This window comes from Chrysemys picta, chromosome 6 (assembly GCF_011386835.1).
Source record: "Chrysemys picta bellii isolate R12L10 chromosome 6, ASM1138683v2, whole genome shotgun sequence".
Lineage (NCBI taxonomy): Eukaryota > Metazoa > Chordata > Testudines > Emydidae > Chrysemys > Chrysemys picta.
The window spans coordinates 104,845,102-104,864,632 of NC_088796.1; the positions used below are offsets into that span (position 1 = coordinate 104,845,102).

The window sequence follows — 19,531 nt, forward strand, 5'->3', positions numbered from 1 at the left end:
TCAGACTCACTGGCAAGTGTTGAAAGGAACTGCTGAAGAGTACCAGACTGGATTTATGAGCAGTATAAATGGCATGTGCATTTAATTGACCATATTTCTTAGACTTATAATCCCCTTTCTTTTGTTGATGCATAGTCCATCTCTCGCAAGTGAAGCTGGGTAGTAGTAGGTGGGGTGGAACATACAGTGCATTTTATTTATGGAAGAATATTTTACTGAATTTCAGAATGAAAGGAAAAAATTACCCCAAGTGGCATCACAGTCATATAAGATAACTGTCCATAGTCAATACAGCTGAGGGTTGTCACAGAACTTCCAGTCTGACAGGGAAAAGGTGAATTGGGAAGTCTGATAACCCCCCTGCCTGTCCGCAGCCACAGATTTCATCTTTACCATCATCATCATCATCTTTTTAGCGGTACTGATTCATTCTTAAGATGGTTGAGTTTAGACTGCAGAATTTCCCTCTGGTGAGAATTTGTCCACACTCTTCTGCCCACCATATGACTAATTCATGAATAGCTGTATGGAAGAAGAATATTAATTACCCCAAAAAACTAGAGCCATTATGGGCTTCATAAAATGATTAGAACTTTGGTAAAACATTTTTTGCTACTGTAAACAGCATTGTACAACATTTTTGGGGGGAGGGAATCCCTTTTTACAAGGAAAAAATATTCAAAATGGAAATGTCTATTAGCTAAGCAGATACATGTACACTTTTTAGTATAGAAATGTTTTTTAAAATCTCAGGTCCACAACCTCTCATTCTTCCTCCTTGCCTGAGATTGGGTAGACCCAATCTCTACGATTGGTTGGTATCTGTCCTTTAGTGATGCTCTTTGGCCTTGTATTTCTCTCTTCAGATCTTTAGCTTTCTAATTCCTTTTATTTAATATTGATGTTATAGCAACACCCAAAGGTCCTGATGTAGGTGATGTACAAATGTAGGAGCAAACATTGTCCCTGCCCTGAAAAGCTATCTAAGAAGTCAAGGAGCATACAGATGATGAAAGGAGAGAGAGACAAATCTGCTATGTCCAATTTATATATGATTTTTCTATACACACATACATTTGCCATTTGTATTTATTTTAGTTATGTAATTTCATAAATAAATACTAACTATCCCGAACTGCCTTTCAGCCTAGCCAATGGATATGGTTCACTTTTTTGCAGACATTGTAGTAAAAGTGTGTCGTGATGTGGAAGAAAGCACAGGTACTTTGGGGAGGATCGGTCAAACAAATGGCACTCAAAGGGTTGCATGTTGCAGAAGCAGAGGTTAACATGCTAAGAGTCGAGAGTAGATAAGCAGAGGGGGCAGAGTTGTGAAGGATCTTGAAGGTCAGGATAAGAAGCCTGAACTGGATGTGGTGCAAGGGGTGGACCCACTGGAGGGATTTACAAGGGGTAGTGATGTGATCCGAGTTGCAGGTAAGGAAGATAAAAATAGCAGCAGCTTCTTTGTGAGGGGTGATATAGGTGACGAGGAAGCCAAAGAGGAAGAAGTTGCACTATTGAAGACAGGAGGTGATGATGACAATTTTAGGCCTCTGCTTATTCCTTCCTCTCTTTTTCTGTTTATGCTCTGTGCTTTCAGAGCACTGCCTGTGCTCATACACTACATTCCGAATTTGTAAAATGCCCTTTACCATGGCTTTCAGCACGCTCAGTTTTGCTTCCAAGCCCCACTCTCTTTTAGCTATTAATACTACTGCCTTCCTGCTTCCAGGCCTTCTCCCTCTATATGCTGCTAGTTTCTTCAAGGCCTCTCTTCCTATCGGCTCTCCTCTCTGCTTTCATTCTTTCCTTCTGTCTCAGGTCCTGTATCCTCAGCCGTCCTCACCCATACATGCACACTGCAACACGCACACAGACATCCGGGTCACCAGACTTTCTTTGCCATTGAAGCTCTGGAAACACTAAGGCCCTCATTCAGGAAAGCATCTCTATTCAGGACACCACTCAAGCACCTTCTTAAGTGCTGTCCTGAGTTGGGATCTTGCAGCACACTGCCATGTTCTTAATGCACTGGACAGGAAAAGGAAGGAATGTAGAATCATCTCCCAGTGTAATGTGAACTAATTTTCTCCCCTTTCCTATGCCACCAATTATTCACCCGCGACAATCTGAGTGGCTGGCAACTTCAATACAGAATATTCCAAATTCTAATGGGGCTTTAACCTCTATGGCTTTGGTTTCAACACAAAATTTCAAACCCACAATGTCCAAATGAATGCAGGATTTTCCCCTCAGTGCGCTCCTCCCATCCTTAGTGGAATGTTTTTGCATATGATATTTAGGAGGATTATTAAACACAAGTGAAATAGATTAAGAAATGAATGTAAAATAATCAATTCTTTGAACTGTGGTTGCATAATGGAAATCGACTGCTATGAATGAACTTATGTTCCGAAGTTATGAACAGCAGAGCTAATGCACTGCCATGAGTTCATCTTTATTATTGCATTACACCTGAATCTATTGATAAAGTAGAGGGTTTTTTAAGCTAGGGATGGCACTTAATTGAATAAAAGTCAATGTAATTATATTAGGAAAAGCCAACAGTACTGCTGACAGCGGAAAAGGGACACTGCTGAACAGAGTGCCAGAACTTGTCCACACATTTCTGCACATCGTTTAGCTGACAGATATTAAGGGCTGGTACATAGATTAATTAGATTACTGATTGCCACTGCTGTAAGTGAGAATTGAATCAGGGAGGCATCTTGCCCTATCATAGCATCAGTGGGGTTGCATCTTTTCACAGATCATCCTCAGGAAGGCATATGTCCATTTGGGGGTCTCAGAGCATGCTTTTTAACCATATTAATTTATTGTTATCTCTTCAATGAATTTTGAAATTATTTTCACTACACATCTGGCTGCTGTTTTCCTAGCAGCAAATTGAGGAAATAGTAAGTGCAGATGTGTGAGAAACGACAGACAGCTAAAGTTAACCCAGCCAGTTTTACATGGAAGCACATTCCCATATTCTTTTTAGTGTGAAATCAAGGGTTGGGGAAAGGAGTAGGAGAAATAGTAAGAAATAAATCCAGAAGAGCATTTCAGGATTTTGCAGTTAGCTGTTATTTTGATAAGCACAACTGTGCTTTTACACTCATGCAATAACTCTGGTGATACCATAGCCGCTTGTCAGCATATATAGGCTTCCACAGTAAGTATTTCCTATGCCATGCTTAGCAACTTCCACTTGGAGTCATCTACCATCTGACACTGGAAAGGCAAGGAACAACTGTGTTGAAGCAGGGACTATAGGGACAACTTCTGTTTATCATTCATGTCTGTACACACTGCTTGCATCTGTTTAGAGCTCATTTGTGGATGATGATGTGAATTTGCTTTGTCTAATTTGATTTATGATTTTGGATTGTGTGGCTGATCCAATATCCACCACGACAGCAGTGTAAGTGAGCTGATGGCTGACAGAAAATGATCTCACAGTCCACACATTTTTTAACCTGTATTTTATCGTTTTAAGATTTTGTTTATTTTTTAAACCAGATATGTCTGGATTGGAATGTGAATTTGTTCTCTCTCTCTTTCTCTCTCTCTTTCTCTCTCTCTCTCTTTCTCTTTTGTGATCTCGATTTAGCAAAAGATTAGAAAGCTGATCTTATCACAAGGTAAGCTCAGCCTTCATAAGTGCAGTGTGGGGATGTGTATAATACACTTCTGTGCCTACGAAAAGCAACAGTACTATATTTGCTTCTGTGAAAAGTGTGTTTCCCACATGGGAATAGAACAATAAATGCTTTCCACTTTTCTTTACCCTTGGACATACCTCTCAACTCTCTCTCTCATTATGAGAGCTCCATTTTGGATCCAAATTTACCTACATCCTGTGCAGATCTGGTTGGAATAAAATGAAGTGCAGTATCAGTTTGACATCCGATCCATCCTCAGTCTGAGAACAGTAACCTTCACTTGCAGGAGAATGGGTTTGATCCTTTCTACTCTAACTTCTCACGTTTATCACTGTAAATTATGTACAACAGACATGATGAATCATGAAATAGTTAATAGAAAATTAAATAAATTAACCCCACATCATTTTAACGTTTCTGCATTAGTAGTTGTCTTATGACCCATACTGAGTCACTGTATCATATTTGGGACTTCAGCTGGTTGAGAGATATGCTCTTGTGGGTTTTCTAAAAATGAAGTTTCCAGTTAGGAAATACTGCCCATACCTGACTTTTAATTTTTTCTTTTGATGCTACTCTAGGACCCGAAAGTACAGAGAACATTGGGTCATTATGTGCCCTCTTGTCCAATTTTGTATCCAGTACTTTTGATCTTTTTGTGTGTTATGCTATTCCATTGATAAATCCTCTCTCTCTCTCTTTCTCTCTCTCCCTCCCCACATTCAGACTCTGATCTTCAATTTATAATGAGCAGGCAGACCTGGTGAGCCTGCATGTTGTAAATTGTAGGATTCATGTCCTTAGTTTGCAAACTGAAAATGTTAAGCAGTGGAACTTCACTAATTCTTACTCACAAATTTGAAATTCCAATCATTCTCCCCTCAAAATATCAATCTCATCCTACTTCTCAGCAATGGTTCAAAATCAGAGTACTCTAATGTGAGGTCTTATAATTACTAAAACTTTATTTTGTATTATCGTAATTAAAATGAAGCATTTACCAAACATACTTTCTGTGATGAAGTGTTTTGATATTTTTATCATGTTTGTTGGTTTACTCACTAATTTTAAAAGTTTTCCACTCATTTGTGCAAATCAGTGAAGTTCTACTGTGCTTAAAATCTATAGACTGTCTAAAAGGCTTATATCAAAAATGGAGAGTAAAATTCAATGTTTCAAATAGGAGACTATATTTCACAATTACTGAGATGAAGCCTTACGTTTCACTGCATATATAGATCCTTAATTCTTGAAGATAAGACCTTGATCCAGCAAAGCACCTGAGAACATGCTTAACTTTAAGCTCTTGAGGCCTGATCCAAAGCCCACTGAAGTCAGTTGGAGCTTTCCCAGAGACTCTGGAATAGTCCCACTGATTTCATGCTTAAAGCTAAGCATGTGCTTAAGTGTTTTCATGGATTGACGTCAAAGCCCTGTGCATTCATCCATAATTTTTACTGGAAATTCTATTGCTTGAGTCATTTCAAATTGCACTGGACCAAGCACTAGGAAACATACTTTGGAGAACAACAACCCTGCTCTGACAGGAGGATGGACCAGATGACTTTGGGTGAGATTTTTAAAAACATCTAGTGGCTTTTCTTCACCGTGCAGCAGTGAACACTAGAGGGCTGTAAATTGTAGAGGCTCTAAAATGTTGTGTTCTAACTTCCCTATGTGTAGACGCTGCTGAGGCACTCTAAAAGGTACCTAGTGTGCGCTGGTATAGACCCATTTGAAGCAATACTACATAAATGTGCTTTGTTTGTCAGCAGGGTCTACACAGTGCACTTAGAGCACAACACTTTAGAGAGCTCTTAAATTTACATCCCTCTGAAGTACATTGCCACACTTTGTAGACAAGCCCAAATTGACTTTCATTGGGACTTGTGCTCCTAATCCCCATAAGTGTTTTCATCTGGGCCTGATTCTGATCACCCTTATACTCCTTTGATTTGTGATTTACACCAGTTTTAGTGAGATCACAATCAGGACCTGTGACTACATACTACCCATTGTCTTACTCTTGTGCTTCTCCTGGACTGTGGTTTTTGATTTTGCAGGGTTTTTTTTTTTTCTTCCTTGAATAACTGTTTCTGAAAACCCCATTTCAAGAATCAGAAACAGTATGTCACATTGTTTATTAGGCTGAAGTATGCTTTCAACCGGAAACATAAAGGCTGCAGCCACTGCTGAGGCTAATGATGATGGGTGGTAGTGGAAAAAATAAAGTAGGGTGGGTTATGTTTTTGTTTATTTGTTGGAAAGGGTTTTTGTTTACTTTGTTTTGTATTTGTCATTTTGTTACAAATTCCTCCTCTCCCTTATAAGAATGATTGGATTTTCAAAAAACCAGGGGCAACAATAGCTTTGCATTTTAAATGATTGCTAAATCAGAAATGTGTGTTTCATGCTTGGCAACTATACATTTAATGAAAAATACTGTACATTTTTTTCTCTTTCTTCCCTTCCTTCTTCTTTTCCCAGGCACAGTGCTAACATAAACCTGCACCGTAAACTGTTGACCAAAGAACTGGATGACATGGGACTGGACACCTCTCAGCCCTCTCTTAGTAAGGACCTCCGTGATGAATTTTTGGTGAAGATCTATGGCACCCAGCATCAAATGGGGCTTGACGTAAGGGAAGACACCTCCTCACCAGCTGGTACTGAGGATTCCCACATGAATGGGTATGGAAGGGGCATGTCTGAAGACTACATGGTCCTAGACCTGAGCACCACCTCCAGCATCCAGTCTAGCAGCAGTATCCATTCCTCAAGAGAATCTGATGCAGGCAGTGATGAGGGGATTCTCCTGGATGACGTTGATGGGGCGAGTGACAGTGGGGAATCTGCACACAAAATGGACACCCCTGCCATAGGTGTAGGTATGGGTTCCGACCTTCCAGGATCCCTCATGTTCAACAATGTTCCAATGAGCAACGGTGGGATAATGTGTAACATTTGCCACAAAATGTACAGCAACAAGGGGACCCTCAGGGTGCACTATAAAACAGTGCACTTGCGAGAAATGCACAAGTGCAAAGTCCCTGGGTGCAACATGATGTTTTCCTCTGTCCGCAGCCGAAATCGGCACAGTCAGAACCCTAACCTGCATAAAAACATTCCCTTCACTTCAGTAGATTAGTTTAAGGATGGACACGCAAATGCCAGCTCTCACGGAGGGCCTACCATGTTTGAACTGCCATATACAGTCTATATATATATATCTCTGTGTGTGTGTGTGTATGTATGTGTACATACACATACATACACACACACACAGATATATATATATATGTGTGTATATATATATATACACACACACATATATATCTATTTTTCTTTTTTAACAAAAGAAAAACACCAGGTGCTTCTGTTTGTTTGTTTGTTTTCATTTTCCTTTGTTGGGTTTGGGGTGGGGGACAGGGGAAGGTTAAGAAGGGATGGAATCTTTAACTGGGGGTGAAATACCCTCAATAAAAACCACAAAAACTTGCAATTAGCCCCAGTTTTGTTAGGAAATTCTTGGTCATCTCCAAAGAGACAAATTGTTCTACCCATGATTATTGCCTGCAAAAAAAACAAAATACAAAGAAGCAAAAAGAGGGTGGGGGGGAGAACTTCTTGGTTGTCTTTGTGTACTTTAAGCCGTTGGGAGAAACTTCTACTAAGCATGGCTGTTACACTTGTATATATATTGAGCCTTGAGAGGCCTATGATGTAAAACAATTGTATTGATGGTGGTTTAACTCTCTCTTTTTTTTTTTTTAATTTTTACAGTTACATTCAGCTGTTAGATATGCAGAAAAAAATAGTTTGCTGGCTAGCTCTATTCAATTTATGTTAGCTTTAATGCACATTTTTAAAAGAAACACGGTCTTGTTTTAACTACCTGCTATATATAAGTAATACAGAAGGGCTGGCATGCTTTACAGTACCTGATCTGATACAGCTTTTTTGTCTTGTACTATTACATAAATCCAGTCATGCACTTTTTTCATACACTACAAGGGGATGTGTAATAATATCCATGCTTTTTTTTCCCTAAACTATTGCCATATTTTCAGTAAGTGTCTTTAAAAAAAAACACTTAGATAAAAGTGGTCTGGTCAGTATGGGGCATGAATGCCAAACAAAAAGTATTAGTGTTTAGTGTTAATACAAAAGTGCCAACTTTGCACAAGTTTTCAGAAAAGAAAATATAACTAGTTACTCACTGTAACCAGAGGCTGAGTTTTTGGCTAACAGAAAAATGCTAGGGGAAGAAAAACATAAAGAACACTTGGTGCTTTTTTCAAGTGTCAAATATTATTAGAATCAACAGTGCATCTTTATTTCTTATATGTTACATTACATAAAAGGAAAACAGAATTATGTGGTGTGAATCAGTGGAGGCATTTCCTCTGTTGAGCAAGGATAATATTGCAGGATATAGATGCTGAAATTACTTACTGCAGAACAAAGCTAGATACAGTGAATCCATTCTGGTGCTCCTTATTCCTGGGCTTTTGTGTTCTTAAAAAAAAAAAAAGAAAGAAAGAAAGAAAGGAAAAAAAAGTCTTAACTCTGTTGTTCTGTAAAGTTGTCTGATTTGCAGTGGAAAGTGCTGTAGTATGATTAAGGCATGTTTTATAAAAGCAAACGAAAGACATTAATGGCAGAAGCACTTAGAAGCACTGAAAACACGTGCTGGACTTTTTATTGGGTTACCTTCCCTTTGGATAAATTAGAGGCAAAACCAAAACTATAGTTGTGTTAATGTTTTGTGTTTTACCCATATGGTAAAAGAAGAATCAGAGAAGAATGAAAAGAATCCATCAGAGAAGAATGAAAGTAGTCCAGGAAAGATAGTGAGAGAAAGAGAGAGAGAAAGGGAACAAGCAGTTGAAAGAGACTGAGGGAGAGGCTGCCCTCCGAATCTTTTTTTGTTTCCGGTGTTTACACATGGTGCTTGAGCTGGTAAACCGCACTGGCAGCCTAAGCTACCACAACATACTGACTGAATGATGATATTTACTTAAGTTCAGCCTACAGCCAAAACCATTAGGGTGTGTGTTATAGACTTTTTTTTAAGCCAAGGAATATTTCAGCATACAATGCTCACTTAAAGACAATGTATTCCTTTTCTGTATTTAATGGCCTCGAACATTTCTCTTGTTACGCTGAGAGTCAGAAATGCTCCTTTGTTTCAGCTTCAGGTTGTTTTGATTTGTTGTGCATTTTGATCATTTTGTCCACATGAGCACTCACTCCTGTTAAATTTGCCAGAGGAAACGGTTTATGTGGATCCTTTCCCTTTGGGATTCATTGTACATTTCAGTATTCCAAAAGTGAGACTCAACAGATAATGCAGTGTTTCCATTTGTAGAAAATAAAATTAATTTAAAAAAAAATCCTTCAAAAGAGACTGAAACCATGTTTCTATAGGATGTGTTATTTAAGATGAGCTTCTGGTCACTCTTTAGTAATGTACAGTGAGAAAAGACTGAAAACATCTGTGGATTCCATAGAAACTATATGAAAAGTCCAGTGTGTCAGACAAGAAATATGTACAGCAAAATCCTAAGCAGTTTTTGCTGACTTATTATTTTACATTTTTTCACTTTTCCCCAAATTCTTAAATATTTTTCCTCGTCAAATTAAGAGAAGAGATCTGCTCTGTTTTATGTTTGTACATGTCCAGTATGCTTTTGAAAGAGGGAAGTTAGAACAGTAAAGGTGAATTCTTCTCAACATATGAACCTTTGTAGTGTTATCTGTACTGCACTCCTGTCACAATCCTAAGCTATTAGGAATCAAGCAAGATGGAAAGTTTGAAAGACAAAACAAAAATAACTGAATATCTACAGAAAAACACTGTTTTTGAAGTATGTATGGTATAAATAAATATCTTTTTTTAATGAAAAACACATTTGAGGTATATAAATAATTCTTTACTGGATGAATCACTGTTCTGCATTCTCATTTTACTCTGTTTCTGCTAAAGGTCAAATGGTTTTGGTAAACTAGTTTGGAAAGTTAAACATCATCAGCAGATCAATTCAGCAAATGAATTACACAGAAAATGTCTGTTTATTACACAAAATGAAACAGCATGTTAGAAGAGTATAACGGATCAGAGACAAACCTCCGAAAGTTTTTTTTTAAAGCTCTGCGGTCCTGTTGTCACAACATCCTAAACTAGTCCCCCATTGTGTTTAGGCATTGTAGGAGAAGATGACTGTTTATAGAACAGCTCAGCATTCTTCAGTATCACCCTCCCACTGCTTGGAGAGGATCTTACATGCTGCCATATCTAGACGTAATTAATGTATTCCCCCAACACTTGTGATGGCTTATGACAGTGGTTGGTTTTGTGAGGACACTTAAACTCCTATTGAATTGAATGGAAGATTCCTCCCCCTGCCCCCATGCAGCTCACTAAGAGTCCAAAGTCGTCAGCGATATTCCTGTGATAAAACTCGCATTGTTTGAAATTCTGTAAAAATCCCAAATCCCAAGGCATATCAGTGGCTTGCATAAAAATGAGTTTGGTCTTAATCCAGGTTCTAGTGGACATCATGGGGGGGAAAAAACACCGTAGCTGGCATTAGCGGGCATTCTTAGCAGAGACCATGGATTGAATGAGTATAGAGACTGAACCTACTTCTCTCTCCAGGTCAGGACTGAGGTGGGGAAGCTTGCACTCCTGCCCATGCTGTAGTTCTGTGACTAGCTCTTCAGTTTCCAGGACTGCCAATCCTGCACCTTTCACACGAGCTAAATTGACATGGTGGGGGAGGAGGGAAAGGAAACACTTCAGTTTACTCATTTCAAGGAGAAGTTGCTCCATCTGAAAAAGTTATGTTCCGGTAGTTAGTGAGCATGTGTGCTAAGTTACCTTGATATTTTGTTTGTTTCAAAATAGATGTATTTTTTGTAAATATCAAAAGGGTTTATTCCACGGGGAGGACTAACTGCATGCTAAACCTCCTTCTTTAAAGAGAGCCACTTCTTGTCTGGAGCTTGTGTGCTGCTGCGGCGGCTTCTTTGGGTTTTTTTTTTTTAAAGAAAGCATGTGATACCAGATAAATACTATGTTCCTTCTGAATCCCTGGTACTAAACCAGTCTAGAGAGAGGCAGTGTGGTTGAAAAGCAGAAGCCAGGAACTCCTGAGTTTTGGCACTCTGTCTGCCTGCTTTGGTCTTGGGGAATTCACTTCACTCATCTGTGAATATGGGGATAATAAATAATACTACTTCCCTCGCAGGGGTGTTGTGAGGATTAATTAGTTGTTTGTAAAGAGTGAACATAAGTATGAAGTATTATTACACAGATTACCATATTTAGATCATATCTGTGAACTATGTCTCAGCCTGATAGATGTTGAAATGGCTGAGATTTTAACTCTCCCTCCTGCCCCATGAAAAAGAGGTTGATAATGCAAAACCCACCCAACACTAAAACTACAGCAGGCAGCATGGTTACCTTGTAATAATGAACATGTACTGCAAGCACTTGGTCACAACTGAATGTAATCAGTTGTGGAAGGTTTAGGCTAAGATGCCTATTTAGCACTTACACATTGCTCTAAAAAAAAAAAAAAACCCTCTAAAATGTTTTTCAGGAACCCTGCTCATAAAAATTGACTATTTCCCAGGGAAAATTAGACACTTTCAATTTGGAAATTGTGGACTGCACTTGTTCTGTGTACAATTCACATATTTTCTTTCTTTCTCTTGTGGAAGTAAAACTCCATCTCCTCCACCCATTCCAGAAGAATGTAAATGTCCCTGCTCCCGTTCCCCCCCCCCATCCCCAAAAAAGGAACTGATCAGGGAAAGAAGTCAGGTCATGCCCCAACATGCAAAGTATGTGCCTGGGCATCACAAGAGCTCAGCTCAGAATCAGGTCCAATATATTTAATGCTGGAAGGGGGCCTGCATGACCCTGTCTGTCTGAGTTTACCCTGTCTGTCTGGGTTTTATCTAACGTATTAAATATAATTAAGTATCCAACACAGTTGTTTGTATAGTGATCAAGATTTTGTTTGAGCCATTCCAAAGATAAGGACCATCCACAAAATGAGAGATCACGTTTTGAATTCCAAAGCACACTTTCCTTCAGTAAGTCTGAGGGGGTTAAAATCTAAGGACTTGAGTTGGACCAGATTTTAGCAGTAGTATATGGGACATCAACTATCTTAAACATACAGGACATCTTTTGAGAAATACATTTGCCTCCACTCAACAAATTCCCAGAAGATTTTTCACTGTTTTTGGAGAGGAAAATGTTTGTTCTAGAAATGTACACATGCTCCTTTACATTTTAAATGCCAACTATTTGTTGAAATAAAAAATAGAAGCATTCGTTCCCCTGACCCCCAAAGACTGTTTTCTTTACTTCTCTTTGTTTAGGTATATTAACAGAATGATTTTTTTATTTGAAGAAAAGGTGAAAAGTTCTCTGAAGTAGGTGCAAGAAAGCAGCTGGAGTTCTCTGTGGGGAGAAGGTGAGTGGCAGATGCATGATGGCAGCTGGTGCGTGTCAGGGTTTTTGTTTTTTGTTTTTCTTGTGTCACCACTTTGCTGCTATAGTAACACAACAAAACAGTGACTTTAGTGCTACTTTGTTAGACAAGGATCAGCTTATCCCCTGTCACCCTATGATGAGCTGCTCCCCGCCCAATGAATATGAAATGAACTTTTTTCTATGCCCAATTTTTTTGATTTCCACACAGAGCTACATCATATGGTGGCCTGAACCCTTCACCCATGTGTTCGCATAAGTACAAGTCTGCTCCAGTCCCATAGCTTGTGTCTCGGCATCCAGCATTATCGCTCCCTATAAAAGGTCTGTGGCAGAATGACAAAGTGACTCCCATGCATCAGTATCATTATTATTATTTTTTTAGGTCTTTACATAATTCTCCTCATTATAGCTTGTTTCCTGGTCCTACCATCATTACTAGTTACAGTATATTAAAAAAAAAAAAAAAAAGACACCTTTGTCCTTTTGGTCAAGCCACTGGTCAAAAATTTCCCAACACTAAATAACATTATGTTTGGCATTAGCACTAGGGGAAAAAAATTCTTTGGCTGGCAAGGAGTTAAAAAAAATAAAAAACAGATGCATTTTTGGCAAGTCCACTGATTTGTCAGCATTATTGTTCATTATGATGCCACTGTATTTTTTTAAACAGCAACATACTGTAGTTGTCATAAAGCTATTTTTCCATTTCTCTCCTCTAAAGTGTGGTGTTGTAAATTCATGTGACCTTTACCGAAAAGAATAAATACTTTTTTTATATATAATATCTCAAGACAAGGCCTGGTTTGTAACAAATAGTGGCCCATTACAAAACAGGAAAAAAACTGAGCTGAGCAGCAAGAAGCTTCAGTTCAATTTCACCTCATATCTTTCTAATAACTTACTTGTCACTTTATTACCTTCCAGTAATGTGAATGCTGCTGACAAGACTGTCACACTAACAGCAGACAACACCCTCTCTTCCTCGGCCCCAGCTCTCCTGGCTACTTATTGCGCTGGCCCTGAAGGGACACAAACTAATAGTGTGCTTTCAAGTTCAGCACTTGGCCATCAAATATAAAAGGATGCGTAATTGCCTGTTTATCCCTTGTGAAGGGGAAATTGAGTACAAGAACTAGGCTTTCCCTCTGAGTTCCCTGACATGCACGCGCGCACTCTCTCACACACACAGGCACAAATCTGCAGTGAGAGGAAGGGAGGTCCCATCTGGAGTTCTTCGATTTGTCTTTGGGAAGCCCAAGGCTGCCACTGGCTGCTCTATCCAGCTATCAGGCAGACAGTAACAAGATGACTTCTCAACAAAAGGTCAGCTGAGAAATGCTGTCTGAAATGGCACTTTTGTCTGCTTATGTAGAAACTAATTGTTTTGGATCAGCATAAAGCCATGCTGTGCCTGTTAGAAATAGGCACATAGGCTAGCTACAGGTCTCACTGTTTAAGTTAGATGGTAAATTGGATGCATGCTATTTTTCTGGATTAGCTCATTCTGTGGCAAAATTTATTAAGGGCAAAATTCTCTCCGATCCATACAGTGAGTACCCCTGTATGGATCTGAGAGAATTTTGCCCTTAATAAATTTTGCCACAGAATGAGCTAATTCAGAAAAATAGCATGCATCCAATTTACCATTCTGCCTCAATATGCACATCTCATGTTGAGGTCATTGGGAATCTCCATGGACATAGTGAAAACACAATATTAGAGAGACAGGCTCTGCTGTCTGATAGGAGGAGAAATTTGCCCTGATTTTTTTTTAATTAAAAAGGGCATTGATAAAACTATAGATTCAACTTCTCAAGTGACATAGGCAGGAAAGAAAGTTAGTGGGAGAAAATAATTTGGAAAGCTATACTATTTTTTTTTAAACTTAGAATTCTAAGTTGAGGAAGCAAACATTCTTGGGAACTAGATAGATGCATTGTCCAAGACTGCTCTCCTTCCTTTAGCTCTGCTTGTGTTTTTTATCAAAGCCTGAGTTTGACTGGACACCCTGTGAAAGCTCAAGATGCTGGAGGAGTAATTGAAACATAATTTTCTTGTAGTGTAATTAGAATATATATTAAAAAATGTTAAGCCATACTTTCCTGTAGCACTTATGACCAAGGTTTCTAGGGGCAGTTATCACTGTAATTTTGAATGGTACAGGAGTTCATGGAAGGCCAGTGCAATACCTAAAAACTGAAGGTTGGATTCAAACAAAGCATGGAGTGGTCAATTTTAAAACCTATTTTGAGGTTTATCAGCATAGATTTGTGTCATTTGGCCAGGGCCGGCTCCAGGGTTTTTAACACCCCAAGCGGTGCAAAAAAAAAAAAAAAAGTCGCGATCACGATCTGCGGCGGCAATTTGGCGGGAGGTCCTTCACGCCGAGAGGGAGTGAGGGACCGTCCACCAAATTGCCGCCGAATAGCTGGACGTGCTGCCCCCCTCCGGAGTGGCCGCCCCAAGCACCTGCTTGGCAAGCTGATGCCTGGAGCCGGCCCTGCATTTGGCTAGAGGTGCAGCGAGGTGATGACTAATTGGAAGCAGCTTCTGTTTGCAGGTCCTTAATGCTCAAATCTCTTCAGTCCTATATTGCAGTTTGGTTCTGGTTGCAGTGGAGGTGATGTTCCTCACTATAAATAAGCTAAGGCCTTTTAATGACCAGGCATAAAGTCATTGATCTTTTCCTTCCCCCTCTATCCAAGTGCACCAGAAATTATAATAAGGGACAAATTAACAGACATTTTCTGAAGGGGTGTTGGCAGGAGGGGAATAGGCTGTCCATTTCCTAAATCAAAGGTTGAGTCCAAATTGTGCCCACACATCAGACCCACACTGGGGTTACACCGAGTGTAAAAGGAGGCAGAATTTAACCCAAATCAGATAAGCTAACACATAATTCAGGCTAGAGTAGACCCCTTCTTTTGGTAGCATTGTTGAATGCTGTTTGAGGAAACTGAGCACTTTCTGAGCAGAGAAACATTTTGGGTTCAGGGAGCTTTTTCCTGTATGTTGGTGCATTTAATGATCCCAATGTGACTGACAGATCTATATCTTAACAGTTTTAGAACAGTTTAGAACTGAGGCTATAGAAGGCCTAAATTGTATGGAATGTGGCATATCTGCCTGTATGTTTCCCCCCCAAACCCTAAATAACACAGGACGCTTGAATGAGTATAGTTCTAATGTGTTTCCAAGCGGTGTTTTCAGTTGGTGAACTTCCTATTTCACATCTTTGGAAAACAAAGTATTTTGCGAACATGAAGAAGAGCATCCATTGTAAATATATGTCTTGAGCAGAGAGAAAAACACTAGCTAAGTGACGCATAAAGATTTTATAAGGCGTCCATTGTCAAACAGAAGGTTAAGAATGATCAGATGATAATGCACGGTTAGGATGGCAAACTCATCAATAGTTAATCAGAATCTGTCCATTTCAGTTATGGAATGCAAAAGACTGTGAAAGGTGACTCTGGGGAAACAGTGGCACTGGTGATTGTGTGTTGTGTGTGTCTGTCTGGGTGGGTGAATGGATGGAAGAGGGTAAAACTGAAAGTTATGCAATCACTAGTCATAGCTCTAAATTGTTTTATTAGGTGCCTGTCTCCCTTTACCCCCACCACTTTTACATTGGTAGAAGAGAATGCGTCCTTCCTGTCCCACCTGTGAAACGGTACAGTAGTTGTGTGACTTGTGACTCTAGAGGTATTCCTCTTGGTCTCCCAGACAATGTACTGGGTAAATAGGTTGACTTGAAATGTATAAATTAAGGTTGGTTGGTTTGTTTATTTTTTGACCATTGTTTAATTAGGAGGGTTTTTTTAATATGTCTCTGTACAGTTATTCAAACCCCTCATTTTCTCCTTTGCCCAAACACTTCACCTTCCCCCACAAAAAATAACACAGCTGCCTGATATTGCTCCCCTTGGGTTTGTGTGTTTTACCCATATGAACGTTTGCAGTTTGTAAAGTGATTATGTGAATGAAATGTCCTAGTATTATATGTTTATCTGACATGGCTGTCTATAAATATAAAATCCAATGTGCTGGTTTTTCTTGTGCAAACTTTGGTTCATGTGCCACACAAGGAGCTTTCCCATCATGCAGTTGTTTTTTAAGAGCAGCATTCTCTGTGTTCCCTGCGTGGTGTGTTCTCAGTTTGTTCTTACTGTCTCTGCTTCTCTCAAAAGCTCGCCATGTTCTGTGCTCCAGAGCAATGTATGTACGGTACATTTGATTCGAACCTTGAATGCATTCAGAATTGACTTTTAGTTCAAGTTCAACCTGGGTTTGTTTGACCAAAAGTTGGTAACTCAAATTCTGGTTTTATCCATGAACTTCTCAACAGAGGTGGTTCAAACCCACCATGAAAGGGGTTTTTGCTGTATCTGAGGCTCCTGTCTGCAAGCACATTTGTTGTTTTATTAGTGTTCACTAAGAAAGGTCACATGGACCAAACTACATGGTATTTTCCAATATAGCCGCTAATTATGCTTCCAGTTCTAGCAAACTAGAAACATCTGAATCTTGCCTATTGGTACACACAGAGATTTCAAGCATTGGTAAACTGGGTTTGAACCTTTATGAATCTTGGGGCCTCTAACTCCGCGCATACCAGTTCAGTCACACAAAAAAGCCCATGAACCCTTTTCTAACTGATCATAGAAGGTTTCTCATGGCTCTGGTACATACGCTCATTGTTGTTCAGTAACATGCCAAGTACATTTGGGTGCTGGGGAAACATGCTTCTTCAATGTGGCAAAACCACTGCTGTCTTTCCAAGTTAAACTTGTTTAATGGACTTTACTGTTGCCAGGCACATGTTCCAGCAACAATAAGATTTTTGGGGGGTGAACAGTTTTGCAGTCTTTAATATATTAGCCTTTTGTTTTTCCTTTTTGTTCTCGGTGTGAGTGAAACATGAATGCTCTGCTATCCTGCCTGCAGAACCAAAGCATGCACTACAGAATATAGCTGTACCAGGGGAATTGAAAAGCTTGCATCACATTGATCTAATAATCATGACATTGGTAGCTTCATAAATACTGTATGTACCCTAAACAAGTTTTTTCCATTAGTAGTCTGAGGGAATTAGAAGTCCTGTTTTTAATTTGATATTTCTTCTTGTATTTTCTGTACTATAACTGTCCTACAGTATGTCTTTTGCATAAAATGCATAAGGGTTTGGGGATGTAAATGGAATTTTATTCATATTTTGTCCAAATACCTCTTGTAATTTGTATCAAAATTCTTGTACAATTTTTATATTAAAGATTTATCAGTCACTGACTTCGCTCTCCCTCTATCTGTTCTTAATTTTAGCATGACTCACAGCCGTTTACAAATGTATATGTAGTACATGTCCACTGAAGTATTCTCACCTACACACAAAACTGTCTCATGTTATTTTGAGAGCTGTACACAACACTTATGGGATTTGCCCGTTTTATTTGGGAAAATAAACTTGTATTAACCTTGAATAGAAAAAAAGGATTTTTTTTTTTTGCCACGAATATCTTGTTTTCTGGGCTTCTACAGACATATCACCAGTTAAAAACTGACCCTTTCATCCTTTACTTTCAATGTGTCCCAACTGCAGCTGACTGATTTTTAAAAAAATATTTTGAATTTTTGGACAAATTTAGACTAACTCTAGTGCTAACAGACAACAGTTCACCACTCTTTGCTATCATTGGCTATTCTCAACCCACTGTACCTATCTAAGGTACTTATATGGCCCTCATTACCATGGTATTTGAGTACATCACGATCTTAATGTGTTTATTTTCACAGCACCCCTATAAGGTATGATAGTGCTATTATCCCAACTTATAGAAGGTGAACTGAGGTACAGAGAGACTGTGACTTGCCTGGGGTCATATGGGAAGTCTGTGGTACAGCAGGAAATTGAACTTAGGTTGCAAGCACCCTAGGCTAGCATCTTAACCACTACACAGTCCTGCCACTGCCACTTGTAAAGAAAAATGTGTGTTCAGTACTAGTATCCTGTTAATTAAGCTGGGAACTTTGGTTAAAGATTCACAGCCCTTGGCAAGGGCCAAGTGGAGGTGGCATGGGGATGTCGGCAATGTCCATCTCCTCCCTGACCTTAGCACAGTGATCTAATGTGGGGCCTTCAGTATTACTACTCAAGGATTTTTCTCAGGCTCCTTGCTGCTGACCTTTAGCTCCAAATTGCAGACATTGTGGGGGTGTCCCGGAGACCAGTGTCAGAGTAAAATAAATTAGTTTCATTTTATTTTTTTTAAGAATCTGTTCCTTTTCTGCACTGCTGTGGGCAGTCACAGCAGCTGACAGAATGACGACAATATTCTTTCAGGGTAAATGCTTTTGTTTCAGTTTGTATTCTCATGGCACTAATGATTTCTGCATATTGTGCTTGTTATCTGGAAAGAAAACAAGCAGATGGAGAGATGTCTCATAAGATGGTATTTCTGTGTGTCTTACTATGTTTGGAGGAAGTGTAACAAAGAGACCAAATTACTGGCATATCAGAGACAATGTATTTGATCATGATTCATAATAATTTTCCTTACCCAGACATTCCTAGTTGAGGAAATAACACAAATCTTTTCTTTAAGCACTCAATCTTACAAACCGCTGAGCACTCTGGCCTTGATCCAACAAAGCATTTAAGCATGTGCTTAACTTTAAGCATGCATGTGATCTCAAATTCTTTCAATGGGACTTACAATTAAGCACATCCGTAAGTGCTTTGCTGGAGTGGGCCAGACTGGTCAACACCTTGCATGATTGAGCCTTCCACAATGATGGCCTGGGCACAGGCCTGGGAGTCAGGACACCTCGGTTCTATCCATGGCTCTGCCACAAACTTCCCATCAGACCTTGGGAGAGCCAATAAACTCTCCCGTTGCCTCAGTTTCCTCATGACTAAAATGGAGATAACAAGACTTTCTTTAACCTATCACCAGATCTATTCTTTTACAAACCACTTAGCCCTAAAACATAAGTTTCCCCCCACTTCCACTAGTTTTCATGTAGTCTGTGCCCTGAGGGGCATTACCTAAATAGACAGAATAAGATGTCCCATTTTGGCCACTAACAAAAGCCTTGAGAGGTTCTTTACTCATTTCCCTGTTTTTCATCACTGCCACATAAACAGCCTAATAAGGAACTGAATGGTTTTAATCTATTACTGACTTCCAGTTGTTAGCTTTTAGATCCCTTCTATGATCCATTTTCATTTTTTTTTCTCTCCTCCCCCACTCCCCACCCCCCACAAAGAATGCTGCAAGCAAATGCAGCCCTTTTTAATTTTTATGGAGGGGGGGGAGTAAGGGGGTGAGAAAAACATTCCCCAAAG

At 39.4% G+C, this 19,531-nt stretch overlaps 1 protein-coding gene across 16 annotated transcripts in view; it reads left to right on the top strand.

The window, feature by feature from the left end:
- Nucleotides 1-17,475, top strand: part of BNC2 (basonuclin zinc finger protein 2) — a 445,041-nt gene extending 427,566 nt beyond the window's left edge. For 13 of the 16 annotated variants that reach the window (XM_065549486.1, XM_065549487.1, XM_005295148.4 and 10 more), the window contains one exon: nucleotides 6,159-17,475. In XM_065549486.1, coding sequence (XP_065405558.1) covers nucleotides 6,159-6,819 — 661 coding nt within the window. In that variant the 3' untranslated portion in view covers nucleotides 6,820-17,475. Of the gene's footprint in view, nucleotides 1-3,619; nucleotides 3,651-6,158 lie in introns of all 16 variants that reach the window. The other 3 variants (XR_010588655.1, XM_065549490.1, XM_065549492.1) reach the window with 2 other exon arrangements.
- Nucleotides 17,476-19,531: the final 2,056 nt, after the last annotated feature.